At 37.2% G+C, this 16,819-nt stretch overlaps 1 protein-coding gene across 4 annotated transcripts in view; it reads left to right on the forward strand.

Annotated features, from left to right (window-relative positions):
* Positions 1-16,819, forward strand: part of GRM8 (glutamate metabotropic receptor 8) — a 944,681-nt gene that overhangs the window by 185,064 nt on the left and 742,798 nt on the right. For all 4 annotated transcript variants that reach the window (XM_056118374.1, XM_056118373.1, XM_056118372.1 and 1 more), the window contains exon 3: positions 10,906-11,122. In XM_056118374.1, the coding sequence (XP_055974349.1) occupies positions 10,906-11,122 (217 nt within the window). The remainder of the gene's footprint in view (positions 1-10,905; positions 11,123-16,819) is intronic.

Genomic DNA, 16,819 nt, shown 5'->3' on the forward strand with positions numbered 1-16,819 from the left:
GGGAAATGAGGCTGCTTGCCCCTCACAGCTATCTTTTCTCTTTGCTTTCTGTGTGATGTTCTTGGAGGCAACTCTTTCCAGACAACATTGACAAAGACCCCTGGGGGTTTCCACCGGGTTTGGTAAAGGGGAGTCCACCGGGTTTGGTCAAGGGGAGAGCCAGCAGGTGGTCAGGGATACAGTTAAGACTTGGATATAATTTATTTGCATCCCTCTCTGTGAATTTTCAGAGGGCACAGGTCTGTGGGTGGATGCTGGGGTCAGGAGTTATGTCCCACCAAGGTGGTCACTGGTTGTCCCCATACGACCTTTGTTCACCACTGCTTTTGGTTTCTGCATCCACTCTTTTTCTGTCCTTTAGGACAGCAATCCCCTCTGATTTGTTTAGCTCCCACAGTCATTCCTTATGTACCAACCCTGCCTTGAAGATAGCCCCTCCATTAGCCCTTCCCAGTTATAAACTCTCCCGAGATGCCCTAATTACAGTATTCATTTGTTTTCTGTACTTACCTGATTCTTATAATATTCTTGAAAAAGTGGTATGAATTGGTAGAATGTCCAGATAGAATATATACATAAAATTTCTAGCATAGATAAATGCAAAAATGCAAGTCTGTGGTTTGAAGAAATGGGGCATCTGATGACTTGATCTTCATACTTGTCACTGAAATGTTAGATTCACTAGCAGCAACTGGTTTGTCTTTTTTGGGGTGGAAGCATACCCAGCACTACTCAGGTATTACTCCTGACTCTGTGTTCAGGGATCACTCCTGGTAGTGCTTGGGGGACTCTATGGTGTAATGGGGGATCAAACATGGGTCGGCTGCATACAAAGTGAACATCCTTCCCATTGTACTATTGCTCCAGTCCACCATTGGTTACTGTTTTTGAATTATTTATCTAATAGAATGGATTGACCTTGTCATTGTTTCTTTAGTTGGCTTTCTCTCACTCACTCTCTCTCTCTCTCTCTCTCTCTCTCTCTCTCACACACACACACACACACACATTTTGTTTTTAGGCAGTATTTGACTTAGTGATCAGGCGTCACTCCTTGTGATAAGGGAACCATGTTGGAGATGGTACCTGGACCTCCCAATTGCAAGGCACATGCCCAGTCCTTTGAGTTCTCTTCCCAGGCCTGTTGTCTTTCTTTCCAATTCTATGCATTCTGGGGGAGGACAGTTCTGGTGAGGGATACTGGGTCTGCATCCTGGTTTATTCTAGAAGTAAGTGTGTGACCTTAAACCTCCTGACATCATATTTTACTCAGCTGTGTTAGCAACCTTCATTGTGACAAGTAGGTAGATTTTGCTTTCTTTGAATAATTTGATACTAGGGAGAGGAATAAAAATACTCCAAATGAAATTTTTTGATTTTTTTGACAGCTTACGTAAATTCCAATTTCAAGAGGCTCATTTCCTCATCTTTTACTAAATTTCACTGTACATCAAAATACAAAAGTTTGTGTCCGCTGATCCAACTGTAAGAATTCCTGTTCAGCTGTGAAGAAAGACAGGGACTAGATTTCCCATTAGCTACTAGCTTGTACAAATAGAGAAACTTGTTGTAAAGCTGTGCAAATAGGAGGAGTTCTTTGAGCTGATCTTGGTTTGGGAGTAAAATGGTACTTCTTCACATTTTGGGGAAGCAAGTTCAGGGAAACCATCACATTTTTATTTTGTCTTTCTTTTATTATTGTTCTCTTTTTTCTTTCTCTAATTTCCTCCCCTGATTGTGTCTTCATGACCCTGAGAGAAGCACAGCCACCCAGGGCAATGTGCGAAGGAGAAGTCAGTCACAGTATTGACTTCCAGTCCCTACAGCTCATTGTTATCTAAATTCTGATTGTGTTCTCATGTTTTGCCACAAGCAACTAGTTGTTTTAATTCCTGAGAACTGGTGGGTCTGGAAAGACAAAGTCAGTGTTGGAAATCATTATGCTTCTCTAGTCCTGCTTTTGCAGTGACAACAAATCCATCCCAAGACCAGTTGGCAGGAAGTTCTCATAGTGATGATTCTTGTTGCTAAGGTCAGAATCACTCAAGTAGTGCTCGGGCAAGCACTACCCCCTGAGGGAAGAGCAGAGCTTCAAGCTGATCTTTCATTGGAGAAAACTCATGATGCTATTGAACACTATTGAGATCCCACTTTGCCACCCTCCCCACCATTAAGGTTGACAATCAATGGGCAAGGTTATTTGCAGAGATAAAAAAGAACAAAAACCCTTTAGGCAGGAATCAATGGTAAAGATGTGTGTGACTCAGGTCTTAAATTGTCTGTGTCTGCAAACTTGTCCTCAGAGATGTGAGTTTCTTTGCAGGAAGACTTCATTTACTGTGATTCTGAGCAGTATCCTCTGAGCTGTGCTTTGGATGACTCATGGGTCATTAAGGGTATCTTGGCTTCCCAGGGATCTTTGGTCATTCAGACATGGGATAATGGATACAGGATTCATGTTAGTCTAGGTAGACAGTTTCAATCTTAGCATAGGACTTTTGTGGTGCAAAATAGTGAGAAAATTTAATGGCAACTGGATTGGATTTGTAAGCTGTTTGGATCTTGGAAGGGAAGTTATGGCGTCTGAAAGTCCCGCAGTCTCTTTGCATCTCTTTTCACTCTTTGGCAGTAAGATTCAACAACCAATGATAGGAGGAGACACGATCTATTTGGGAGAGGGAGATATTACTCTTAGCTCTAGCAAGAATATTTATGTAAAATGACTATTCACTTACAAGAATATTCACTTACAGAGCAGAAGAGCCATATTATGACAGAAAGAAACTGTGACTTTGATCTTGGATTAGAAATGTGATTTATTATTATTCTAAAAAATTATTAAACTGCGGTAATATTGGTATGCAACATTATGTGTGTTTCAGCATGATAAACCAACATCTTCATATATTATATGTCTTCCCATAAAAGTCAAGTTTTTGATCTCTATTCATGCAACTTATTCTTTAAAATGTATTTATTATGCTTTTGGTAATGAATTTTTTCTTTGCTTAAGTTTATAGTGTTGATATACAAATTTTGCACACCACCACTAGCTGCAAACTATCCATAATTCTCCACTGCTGTCCTTATACCAACTCTTGTCCAAACAATTGATCCTTTTAAGCCTAATTTACCACCTACCTCCTTCTTCTCTTCTGGTATTGGTTTTGCTTTTTTAATAAAAAGTTTTGTTTTTTTTAGTATTCTTTCTTTTGTGGGATGTTAAGGGCTACTTCTAGCTTGGAGCTGGGAGAACCATTAAGTACCAGGGATTGAACTCAGACCTCTAGCATACAAAGCATGTACTCTTCCCATTGAACTATCTCCCAGCCCTAGTTCTCTCTCTCTGTCTCTCTCTGTCTCTGTCTCTGCCTCTCTCTGTCTCTCTGTCTCTCTGTCTCTTTCTCTCTCTCTCTCTCTCTCTCTCTCTCTGTGTGTGTGTGTGTCTGTGTGTTTGGGCCACACACGGCAGTGCTCAGGGATTACTGCTGGCTCTGAATTCAGAAATAACTTATGGTGGTGCTCAAGGTTCCCTATGGGATATTAGGAATTGAACCCAAGTTAGCTGCATGGAAGGCAAGTAAGTGCCTTAACTGCTGTACTATCTATTTGGTCCAACCCTAGTTATATTTTTTTACCTTCTACACACGATAGAAATCATGCAGTCTTTATCTCTCTCCTCCTGACTTTTCTCATTTGCCCTAATTCCCCATTAATCCATCTGTGTTATGATCAATGACAGGCTTTTTCTTTTTTTGGTAACTGAGTGGTGTTCTATTGAAAATACTTACCACATCTTTGTCCTATAATTTGTCAATAGTAATTAAGTTTTTCCAACCCTTGTTGTTAACGATGCTTTTCTGAACATGAGGATGAATATATTTCTTTTAATTAATATATTGTATATTTCATGTAAGTGTCCAGATGTGGGACAATTGCTTTGTAAGTGGAAATAAATGTAACATTCATTCTTATATAAAGTATATTAAAGCCTATGTCTATTATATTTGCAAATAGTTATGAAGTTTTCATGGCCATTTTTAATATTTCAAGAAGTTCAATGCCATTTGTGTCCTTGCCTAATGATATATCTGCATGGCCATGACTGAAATGCCATTCAGTTGACTTGACAAGAATTCTATCAAGTCTATCATCTCAACTTGGTGACAACAGATATGCTGATAGGAAGTTTTAGCAGATCAATCGAGTGAAATAAGATGTGTGATTTTTTTCACCTCATCTTACATTAGAATTCAATATTGGAAGTCCCATTTCAAAATTAGAATTCATGAGGAAAAATAGGAAGAAGATCACAGATCAGCTATTCTTTCCATGAGAACTTTTGAACTCCTTCTAGGCTATAAGCCCATGTTACTTTTGTAAAAGTACAAAAAGATTTTAGTAATCAGAATGTATAAATTAATAAGGCTATGATTATGATTAGTCTAATGAAGGAAGTGAATGGGGTTATAGGTTGTTAAAGGGATTGGGAGACCATGATAGATGGGATTGTCATGGAATATCTGTTGAAGAGAAGATATTTGAGTTTGAACTGAAGGATGAGGCGAGTATTGAAGAATTTGGATAAAGGCTATACAACGTTAGGAATCAGGTGAAGAACATGGGCTTGCTGGGGTCAGGGGAAATAAAGGATGTTAGTGTTGCTGATTGGTTAGAGGGGTGGTCAGATGCCTCATTGCAAGCGGCTTTATGCAAGAGGTTTGCCCTTCATTCTGACAGCAATGGGGGATTCCTTAAGGGCTATGAACAGGATTTTAATGTAATCTGTATTTTGTTTAAAAGAATAAACTGGTTGCTGGTATGCGGTGTTTGAGAGAGATTAGAAAGAAAGTGAGAAGAATATTGAGTTGTTGTTTTTTTCAAGAATAGAGACATCACGGGAGCTTGCATTAAAGCATGACTTTTGGCTCTACCACTCCTCAAGAATGTGAACTGAGATAGCTATAATTGAACTTCATACATTATTTGCCATGTCTCTTTAAGGATGCATTTGAAATAGAACTTTTACCTCTCTGAGACTGAAGTCAAACTTGTCGAACCTGTTAGGGTATGTAAGCTCAAGACTCACAAAGTAACCAGCTAAATGTGTATCATGTGTTTTATTGACAGCTGGGTAAATACCAAATATGTCCTCGCATATTTGGCTGTCTTTTAAGAACTGAATTGCAAAGAACTCAGTGTAGACCTGATGTCAAAACAGGTTCTACTCTTCGCCTATCACATTTCAACCTTGAGAGTCACTTCTGCCTGCTCAGAAGACAGGAAATCCAATGCATATGGTGTTTCAAGTTCTCTTACATGCTGGGTTGCCAGTGGAATATGAAGAGCTGGGTTTCCTCCATAGTGAGAAAGCCCTATCTCTGTACTCCCCAGGAAAAAGAAGCCTGAAAAGTGTGCAGGCAGCTCAGCGAATGAAGGGAGAGCTGTCACATACTCTTGTCCAATAAACATAGAATTCTGATCTTCCATAAGGGTCCCCTCCACATTAAGAGGAGTAACCAGTGGAGATCTAGGTAGGAAATAAAAGTTTTTGGAACCCCTTGAGAAGTGTGAATAGGGAGGTAGGAAGCTCCTTTTGGGTGATGAAATGAAAATGTAGAGGAGAATTTTTTCCATTAATGAAAACAATTATTAGAGAAGTGGAAGCAAAAAAAGTATTTTAAGGGATCAGAGAAATGATTCAGTAGGTAAGTCACTTGCATTGTATGCAGCCTACCTGGGTTTTATTCCCAGTATTGTATATGGTCCTCTAAATCCCACCATGCTTGATCCCTGAGCATAGTGCCAGAAACCCTTAAAACTGCATTATTTTTTCTAAAGGAATTTATAATGATAATTCTCTTTAGCTATAAAATTCATTACTTTAAATATTCCTTATTTGGACAATGAAATAAAGTTTTATTTTAAGAAGTATCATAATCTCACAGTGACTCAATTAAAGAAAAAAAATTTTAAAAGTATCATAATCTTAAACCTCAATATAAGAAAACAGGAAATTAAAAAAAAGAAAACATCGTAGATTTTTCTAATGCATGGAATTTCGTGCCCTAAGGCATTGAAAGATAAGTAAAGGAAACCATGATGAGGGTGGTGGAAGAGAAGATAGAAAGGGAAGGTGACTAGCGAGGGGATTAAAGTAAGGGAGCAAGAGTGGAGAACATCAGTGACTCTGTGCTCAGGAATGACCCCTAGCAGTGCTCAGAGGTCCATAGAGAGTACCAGGAAGGAAAGTCTTGGTTGTGTGCAAGGTAAGCAAATGCATTATCTCCTCTACTTTTTCTCAACTCCAGACAAGAGTTTTAGATGTGGATGGCAGTTTGGAGAAGCACCAAGCTTCTCAGGTAGAGCTGTGGAATGAATACATAGGTTTCTGTCTTTGTCCAACCCTCCTATCTCTTGTTGCTGTCACCCACTGGCCAAAATCAGCTTAAAGTTTAATGTGTAAGAACTGAAGTGAGACAGTCATAGACAACCTCCCAATTCATATTTATATAAACACACACACACATACACACATAGATGGAAAAGAATCTAGAGCCTGAATTTTAAATAGATAGCAAGGTAAAGAAACCATGTGGTTGAGTCTGTATCAAAAATTACTGCCATAGTTTAATTTATCTGTCCAGTTTAATTTATTCCAACTCATTCATTGAACAATAATCTAATAATACGCAACAACAGATACTTTGTTCTGGGGAGACTCATAGGTCTGAACTCAATCATGATTCTAAAGTTGCATGATGGAGGCTCTGGGGTGAGGAGCAGAAAAGATCCTGATCGAGTCAAAGAATGTTTCCCCCTGGAGCAGGTGACTTGTGAGCTGGATATTGAATTTGTGTAGAAGATCACCAAGTGGAGGAGAGCAGAAAGTCTTTTTTCACAAGGAACAGAAGGAATTGGGCTACAGATACTGGGAGAAAATATTTTAGGAAGTGGCATGGGATGTAAAATGGGATGTAAAATCAGAGCTATGTAATTTTGAATATTATTGTTTGGATGGGAAAGTGACAGTTTTGTTACACTGTTACTTCTTACAAAAGATGAGCTGATGCAGGATGCTTTCCCTTATTCCCTCTGTTATGTTTCCTTCTTTTCCTTTTCTCCTTCCTCTCTATTTGTATTCCTCAGCCATCATATTTTTTTGTGATTGTTCTTCCTAGTGGATGAAATCTTCAGGCTTAAGGGATAAGTTAGGCTGAATTTAATAGGGTGAAAAGAAAAATAAACATTTTAGGTTGCCAGGAGAGGCTTAATTTGAGAAGAGTGGAAATACTAGGGATGCTGGCACAAAAATTAAAATGCTTGATGAGCAAAAAGGCTTAGTGTTTGACCACAACAGAATAAATCTGAGATATGACTTCATGAAAACTTGAAAAGTTGTCTTGGAATACGATCTGTGTATCCTAATGTCTACTGTCAAGTGCTGCAGAGCGAAACTGGAGTGAATGACAAGAAAGACACATCCTCTCATGCTCTTCACCTGCACATCGATCTGTAGAGAGAAAACTCAAGACTTTGGGGAGAACATCCTTTACCTAATTATTTCAAACAACTATTTTCTATCTGCACTTTTATTTTATATACCTTTACACCTGTTTAATTAATCCTAAACACGATGCTGACTGCTAATTAAACAGCCCTGAAAGTGACTGACTGAAGGTAGTAATTTGAGATAATTAGTTTTGGTTTCAAACACTCCATTTTCACACTTTGTGAGCATTTTTAGAAAAGGGTGGCTCATTATTATGGTCAGGGTGTGGGGGATTGTGGAAAGCATTTTACTGCTGGACTGAGGAAATGGGAGGAATTGTTTTATAAATTCAAACAGGACAAGGACATAGGATAGTGCTGTAGACTTTGTTATAGAATGTTCCATACACCCCCTCTCATGGGCCCACACAGAAAACATGCACACACACAATTACTTCCAAAGTGAAGATTAGTATGCCAAATCTTCCGTCAGAATATAGAAATTCACATGAATTTGGTCTATGGCAAAACTATAATAATAAGGGTAGATGTCACCACGTGTCTTATAGTCTCTTTCCTAGATCTTTTAGGAACGAATAAAGAAAGGTGAAAAAGATCCAGGTTTGATGTATGGCTTGAGATTTTCAGGGACATCTTTGCTGAGGGGTCTTGTACTGTAATGGCACACATCCCAATCAAGGAAGACATCTACCAAAGGGGCCACTGTGTTTGACAGAGAAAGAAAAGGAGTTCATACTTATTTTCACGGTTTCTTAATTTTAATAAGAAAATTAGTATGATCTTATTAGAACAGGATGAGGAAGAATGTGGAGTTCGATCATGGCTACACCAATACTGTCACAAATTACATAGTAGCCAAATCATGTCCTTAGCAGCACCCTGGAGAGCTCCAAACACGCTCTGTTCCATGATTGAGTCTTTTACATAGGGTAGTTTATACTGTCCCTTCACTGTCCACCTTTATGGAGTAGGATTCTCTAGAACAAGAAAAGTTACCTAGTTGTTGAGGGCTTCTCAAAGACTCTTAAGAGAAGCAAAAATATCTGTGGAATTGAGAGTCATTTGACTCAGAGGTGATAAGAGGCTGGTTTGTCTCCTTTGACCACAGAACACTGACGCGAGCCGCAGGATTCCATGAAGAGAAAAAAAATTTTATTGTGTTTGTTATATATCACACGTGCATTTCTAAGAAATCAACCTGAGTCATTTTGAACCCAGATCTCTCACTCAGTCCACAGCAGGAGAGCAGAGAATAGTTCAGATCTGCAAAGCTGTGTATTTTCCACTCCTCCTCACCCTCAAGCCACCTTTATTCCTCAGTCTTTCCTTGGGTGATCATGTGCCCTTCTGTGACTTGAACTACTGTCTCTGTCTGCCCCCTATTTCTTATCTCTAGTCCCAAAGAATCACCTAAACTCTGGATCCTTCATTACTATTGCCCATTTTGCAGCTGTTTTTAATCTCACAGGGACTTCAAAAGAAGCAGTTGAAAGGCTCAAATCACTGGGATTGGGGAGTTAGCTCATTTTATAAAGCACATGTCAGATACAGTCTCAGGCAAATAGCCATAGCATTTTTTGATGGCACAGTCAAATCTCTCCTTCCTTCTTTTTCCCCTTCTCCTTCTCTTATTCCTGTCTACTTTGGTGAATAGAAAATGTCATATTTCCATGTACCAGAGCTAGGTAATCAGCCCTCATTTCTCATCATCTGTTATTTGCCGAACTTTTTTTTTAGAGTCATTGGTTCTAGGTCCTTCCTTTCCCACCCTCCCAATATCTTAGTTCACTTCCCACAATTTCTTACTTGGGTTTCTTTTATAGTTTTCTGGTGGGTTGTCTTGCATTGAGCACGGCTTCCCTTTATTTCTCTCTTTAATTATCTCTAGGCATGGGATAGGTTCATCTACATCTGACTCTACAGAATGAGTCAGAATTTTCAGGAATTATGTTACCTGGGTGCATAGTGAAATTTCAGGGCTGCTATTCTCCCCATTGAGGCCAATGGTATCTTTCTAAAACAAAATTTGGATTATGTCACTCCTTTAGTTACCGTCATTGTGGGCTTCCCATGCTCTTGATGATAAAATTCACACTCCTTTGTAACACTAGACTAGCTAGCCCTTTGTCATCTGGTTTCTTTCTGGCTCTGTAGTGTTATTTAGTGACATCTTTCCTTGATATCCTATGTTCCTTCCATGGGAAAACTGTAGTTCTGGAATCTGCTATGCTTTTCCTTGACTCCTAGTGTTCAGATGTGCAGTTTCTTTGAAATGAAATGTCCTTTCCCTGCCTTGTTTGTCAGACATCCTTCATCTTCAGGGACTTTATTCTGTATGTCTCTTCACTGTACTTCTTTAGCATTCTTCTTGTGTAGTTTTCATTGTTGTACATTTCACTGGTGGCATAAGCATCTTCATTTAGATATATGAGTGAATATAACATTGTAAAGAGCTTTTAGAGAGAAAATTTTGCTCTATAGTTTGTTATTCCTTTCAAATTTATTTAGGAGAAACAAGATAAAGATTTCTAATTTAAAAAATCTAGTAATCCCCTTTATTTTCATCAGAAAATAGTTTCTATTCCTAAAGATGTTGATATAGATTTCTGTTTGGTAATGGGGGATGTGGGAAAATAGAAAGATGTTTTTATTAGAAGATACATGGCTGTTTATTCCAAATATTTTTTGGATTACATCTATTAATGGTGACTAGACTTATAAAACTATACATTTAAAGTAATTTACCGTAAATATAATTCTAAGACTGAAAATAGAATCAAAATGTAAAAAGTCTTATACTAATTCTCTGTTCTCATTATATAGTATTTATGTCCTCAGGCCAAAAACATTTTCAGAGGTGACCTTTCTTATGCACGCGTGTTCTGTACCTTCATTTCTGCACCAGAACCAATCATGTATAGACTAAAAGAGCAACAACAATACAAAGCACAAATGTTTTGCTTTGGCTTTAGCAATTATGAAACTTGAAACAGAACTACCCTTTTTTCATGTTTTGTTTCTTTAGAAATGAGCTTTCAAAGGAAATGAGTCTGTAGATTCTCACAAAATACTTTCTAATTAAACTCTTGATCATAAAACCATATTTTGGCTTCCGGCTAATATGTGTAGGTTTGCGATTCAAAAGTAGAATGTTCCCATTTTGTATGATGCAATAGATTACTCTGAGTGTCTGGGAAAACTGTTGCCTTAATTTATATGGGAAAAGTTTTGAGCTTTGCCAGACCCTAAAGATGCTCTGCATCTCCTGTTCAGGAATGCTCTTCTCTTGGATATTGGGGGAAACCTGTAGAACATTGGCTATTTAGTCTCTTGTGAGAATTCATCATTCCACCAGTTTCTCATGGGTGAAGTGACCTGCTCTTTGTTTTGCAGATACCTCAAATCAGCTATGCATCCACAGCCCCAGAGCTTAGTGATAACACCAGGTATGACTTCTTCTCTCGGGTGGTTCCACCTGACTCCTACCAAGCTCAAGCCATGGTGGACATTGTGACCGAATTGGGATGGAATTATGTGTCAACACTGGCATCCGAAGGCAACTACGGAGAGAGTGGTGTGGAGGCCTTCACTCAGATCTCGAGGGAGATTGGTAAGTGTGTATTTATCAGATGATTGGATTTGGACATGACAGGTTGTGAAATTCTGAGCCTCTCCAATTGCTCTGGGGTCTGTGTGGAATAATTAGAGCTCCTACAGATGAATGACCTAGGATGTCCACTCTCAGGGGAAGCTGGATTTGTTATAAATGATTTTGTTGTTCATGGTCTATCAAGGTGACACTTGACTGCTAATTTAGGAAATAGAGCTCCTGACTGAGGCAAGCATTTTTTAAAGTTGTCTGTTTTGACGAGGGAGTTTGCTGGCACATTAGAGCCACTGTAAATGTGAATAAATGACATACTGTTTGATTGTTCTAGATGGAAGTTTACATTAGCAAGTCATTAAATTAAAAAAAAAGGCAGTGGAATTTAATATCCCACTCTATAGGGATTAAGATGGGTAATCATTTTAAAACAATACTTAAGTAGCCCCCAAGGCTATACTTTAAGTGATATTTTTATTGTCATATTTGACTTTTTGAATTTTTTTCTTATCCTCCACTTAAAGCTTCAGTGAGATGAAGGACAAACTGAAAAATTAATTAGAACAAATGTTGATCAACTGCATCCCTGGCCCTTTTCAAGATTCTTGTCCAACTTCCTGCAAGCATTTTACCTTATCTATGTCCAGCCATGAGCATGTGAATGCTTTTTTATTTGGAGCAAAGATGAACAAGATCAGAACCAAATAAGTGTGTGGATATTTTCTTTTTCTTTTTTGTTTTTGGACCACATCTGGCAATGCTCAGGGGTTACCCTGGGGGTGCATAAGAGACCATAGGGGATGTTCTCACTGCTTGTGCAAGGCAAGCACCTTACCCAATATACTATGCTCCTGTGTCTGTGCAAATCTTATGGCTGATTTGTCAATGGTATCACTTTAAAAAAGTGACATGTTATGATAATTTAACAAGTACAAATATTTTTAAAAAATTAATTAAACTTAAATGTTTTTCTCTATGAGTAGTAATGGTGAAAAAAATCAGAGTGTCTATTGATATTGGAGGGAATTTGTTTTTGAGAAATTTAAAATTTAAATTTAAATAAAAATTTAAAACGGGAAGGAAAACTTAGCTTGTTGCTTTACCACAGCTTGTTGCTTGTTTCTGATTTCAACTCAGGAAAGGATTTTGAGAGTGACTTGGTCTTATGTTGTAATTAGCTAAAAGAAAATATGTGAAGTTATTGGAGCAAAATTTCCTCTTGAAAGAGGTGAAGGACTTGGTATATGTTCTTTCCACACAGTAGGGCATAGAAATATATTATATACATCTAATATGTAACATATATGTACAGACATATATGTTACATACATTATATATTATATGTAATATATGTAACATATATTAAATGTGTATAATATATTAATGTTATACACATTTTAGTATGTTTTACATTTGTTTTTGTGCTATTAAAATTTAAATAAAAAATTAAAATAAAAAATTAGGAAACCTGATCTTGCTTTACAGATGGAATTAATTTATTTAATTGGAAAATTATTTCAACCTGTTTTATGTGCCCATAATTTTATAATCTTTGGAATTTTAAGTCTCATCACTGTTGCTATTAAAATCATTCTGCAGGCCAATTGAAATTTAAATGATGGCAAATTGTATTTTGTTCTTGGATAAGAATCCCAAGTTTTCCCTTAGAGGAAATATCCACTCAACAGCAGCTTCAGAAGGCAAGGTTAATACATTATTGAAGCAGGTAATGTCAGTTCTCACTAGAGCGATAATTCAATGAGAAGGAAACCAATAGAGTATGTATTGAAATGAAAAGTTTTCTACAGTGATCCTGTACATTCTTCAGTTACAGGACACTTTTTTTTGTGTGTGTGCATGAAAAAGATTACTATAAAAATTCAATAGAGGATATAATTTGCCAATTGTTGCCAACTTTGATAAAATACATTACTCTAAAAGTCAAGTGAGATCAGTTTTATTATTTTGCCTAAAAGTAAGAGTTTTGCTTTTGAGGGCGTATTGCTATACTTTAGCAGTACTGTCACATAAAGTGATTCAGATGGTGTCATTCATTATTCTTGTTTCTATCTTAGTCATTAGTATGGGAGAAAATAATTTTAGTGCCTTGTGTATGTTCCTGATTAGAGCAACATATTTTTTCTCTCTGTCGATCCATTTCCTGTTCTATAACTCTATTGCTATCCACTATATTTCAGTTCTCACTTATCCAGGGAATAGAGGAGGGATAGATTGTCAATTAATATGCAGAATGCTGAAAAGGCCAATTTAGTACCACACTTGAGTCTGCCATAGAATATATTAAATATCAAAATCATTCCTCATTTTAATGACAAAGATTTTATCTAGAACAAAAATAGCTGAAAATTAAGCCTTTTACATGACAATGATATTAATGGAATGGCAAATGGTCACAACTTAACCCATTTTAAAGTGATCTGCTGATTCTAATGAAAATTTATTAGTTTTGTAACATTTGGTTCTCTTACTGCAACATTAATGAGATCTCTGTCACCATGTTAGTAGTGTGTGTTTAAAAATCTTAGTATCTTGATTAAGAAGAAGATGTATAAATCTATTTTCCTGAGTGTCTCCCTAGGAATAGTCTTATGTGTTTCCCAACTCACAGGTTTTTCCCAGTCTTTTGAATTTTATCTTTAACACCATTGCTAAGAAATCTGTGTTTTTGAACTCTGACAAATGAAAGCTTCCTATCTTTTATCTCGGATTAATCTAGACATAATGGAATGAGAGTGAAATGAAAATATGTTTTCTAATAAATTTATATAGTTTGAGTAGGATATTTCTCATTTTAACCAAATTCGAGATTGGGGATGTCTCCTTTGCAAATCTTGGAGAATGAGGTTTATGAATGAATGATGGTCATGAATATAATTACCAGTGATGTGATTCTTTTTTAGTCAAGATCTTCCTGAGGGATAAAGGGGAGTTATTTTATATATATAAAAAAGACAAACAGTTCTTTTATGTCCTAGCTGTTGTCTCAGCCCAAGGCATCCTCTTCTACAGAATTTTTACTGAAGAGGTAAAAAGCATATCTGAGATTTTCAAATAGTACAGTTTTACTGGAATATAATTTGTGTAGTAAAGTATGAGAGATGAAATTGGAAGGCTTGACAAGGAACACAATTATGTATTTCGCCTCATAGGTAAGTTTAATTATCATTTTCTAGAGGAGGAGACTACTGAATAGGATGTGTATTTTAGATTTCAAGGGCAAAGAGATAGTAAGGCAGGTAAGACCAAGCCAATTTCGATCTCCAACATTGTATATTCTATACAATATTATGTAGAATATACAATGTTTGAGGGAATTGCATATTGTACAGTATTGCATTATCTCCCCTAGCTCTCCAGTGCAGAACCAGAGTAAACCCTGCACCCAAGTGTTGTCTCGCCAAGTCCTCCTCCCAACAATAAAGATTGTGCTGAGAAAAATGAGAAGATAAGGAGTGTTGAGTTGAGTGTTCCTTGAGTTGGGTGTTAAGTTGAGTGTTCCTCATTGTAAGTCCACTCTTTGTCTTATACAAGTTAGTGATTATAGAAATGGGAAATAGTAGGGGATGGAGAGATAGTACAGGGTTAAAGCAATTGCCAGTCCTCAGCATTCCACCCCCAATATTACTTATGGTCCCACAGTACCACCACAGTGAACCCTGATCACAGAGTCAGGAAGGAATAAATCCCAAACCTTGCTAGTTTGGACCCCCAAACCATAAGAAATAGGAGGGGAAAAATGGGAAGGGAAAATATTTGAGAGAAATTTTCGAGGTAAGGAACTTAGCAACTGATAGTAAGGAGAACTCAATAAAAGTTTAAGTTGGACTGGAAATTCTGCACCTGGACAGTTAGGAACATGAAAATGTAGTATGACATATATACAGAATGGAATACTGCTGGGCTATAAGAAAAGATGGAAATCATTCAATTTGCTCCTTCTTGGATGGACCTGGCAAGTATCATGTTGAGAGGGTCAGACACAGGATGATCTTCCCCTGTGTCTGGGAAATAAAGATAGTAAGAAAATAACAAATGCCCAAAGGCAACAGGAACTGATCTTTAGTAGGAAATATTATTAGTAGGAAATATTATTATTATATAATATATATAATATATAATATAATTATTATAAGGTCCATAATCCCTATAGTCAAAGAAAATTAAATCAGTATCTTTTCTGGGTGGATGCAGGTGCCACTAAGTGTCATAAATGGATTATTAGATAATAAAACAATGAAGTATTATTTAACCTTAAAAAGGAAGAAAACCCTGCCATTTGTAACTTGTATGAATCTGGATATTATGCTTACTGAAATCTGCAAGATATAAATACAGTGTGGTCTGACATATGTGTAGAATCTAATAAAAGTAGAACTCAGAAATGCAGAGCATAAATTAATGGTCACCAAGATAAGAGAGATGGGGAGATGCTGACCAGTGGTACATGCTCGATTATTCAGGCTATGTTTTGTTGAGTTCATGCATATGATGTCAGCTCTATGTAAGAATATGTATTGTATACTCAAGGACTGCTAACAGTTCATCCTAGGTGTTCTCACTTTACACACTCGTCCACATATACACAAAGTTAGTATCAATGTGAGGTGCAGATCTGTTAATAAGGTTCATTATGGTGATCATTCCACAACTTAGATATAAACATGTATGCATCCTAAATCTATGCAATATTTTGTTTGTAACTTATACGTCAATAAAAATGAAAATTAATAAAATTGGAAAATAATGATGTGACCTAGACTCTGCCATGGGAAACGGAGCATAGCAAATGTTCTCTTCTCTTGATAGGGTCATGGTTCTGCAAGCTCTGTCTCCTTTGAAGAAGATTTTGTTGGGAGTGGTGGTAGTTTTTGAGGGAAAATTTAAGGAATTTATATAGATTTTTAAAATAAAATAATAAGGTTTTTTTTTTGCCAAAGGGGATTTAGAAAGTATGTGGGACTGTGGCAAAGAATTAAGGAGTGTCCTTGTGAGGGGATGCATTAGCTCCCTAAGGCTGCATCACAAAACACAAACTGGCAACTTAATACAACACAGGCTTATTGTCTCACAATTCTGGAGGCTGGAGATCTGAAATCAAAGTGTCAACAAAGCCATCCAGCTTTCAAAAACTGCTGGGAGGTATCCTTTCCTGCCTCTTGCTTCTTGTGATATTTGCTAGCTGTTCTCGGTATATGTTAGGTTGTAGATGCCCCTCTCCAGTTTCTGACTCCATCATCACAGTTCTACCTCCTTCTTCCCTTTGGTGACCAGGTAAGTACTTTTTCCTTCCTATAAGAATGCCAGTCGTATTGGACACGAGGCCCATTCTACCCCACTGTTACTTGACCTTAGCCAACTAAAGCTATTTCCATTAATGGTCACATCCTGAAGTATTGGGGGTTAGAGTTTCAACTTCTGTTGTTTGGTGACATCAACTCAATATCCATAACTGTGCATAAGAGTGAGGGGCAACTCTTTTAGTTAGAGATAGCTCTGACCGACAGGCATATGAGTTTGGCCAGAATGACAATAGCTTAGTAATATAGAAGATAAAGATGCAAAATAGACAGAATTTGATCAGTGGAGAATTTCAGTATCACTGCGTCTGAAGATTTTTTGGAGTTTTACAGAATTCTGTTCTCTCCTTCCTAATAGGGAGATGGGGGTCATCCAGACAATAGT

The sequence above is a fragment of the Sorex fumeus genome, unplaced genomic scaffold, assembly GCF_029834395.1.
Source record: "Sorex fumeus unplaced genomic scaffold, SorFum_2.1 ptg000037l, whole genome shotgun sequence".
In the NCBI taxonomy this organism is placed as follows: Eukaryota; Metazoa; Chordata; class Mammalia; order Eulipotyphla; family Soricidae; genus Sorex; species Sorex fumeus.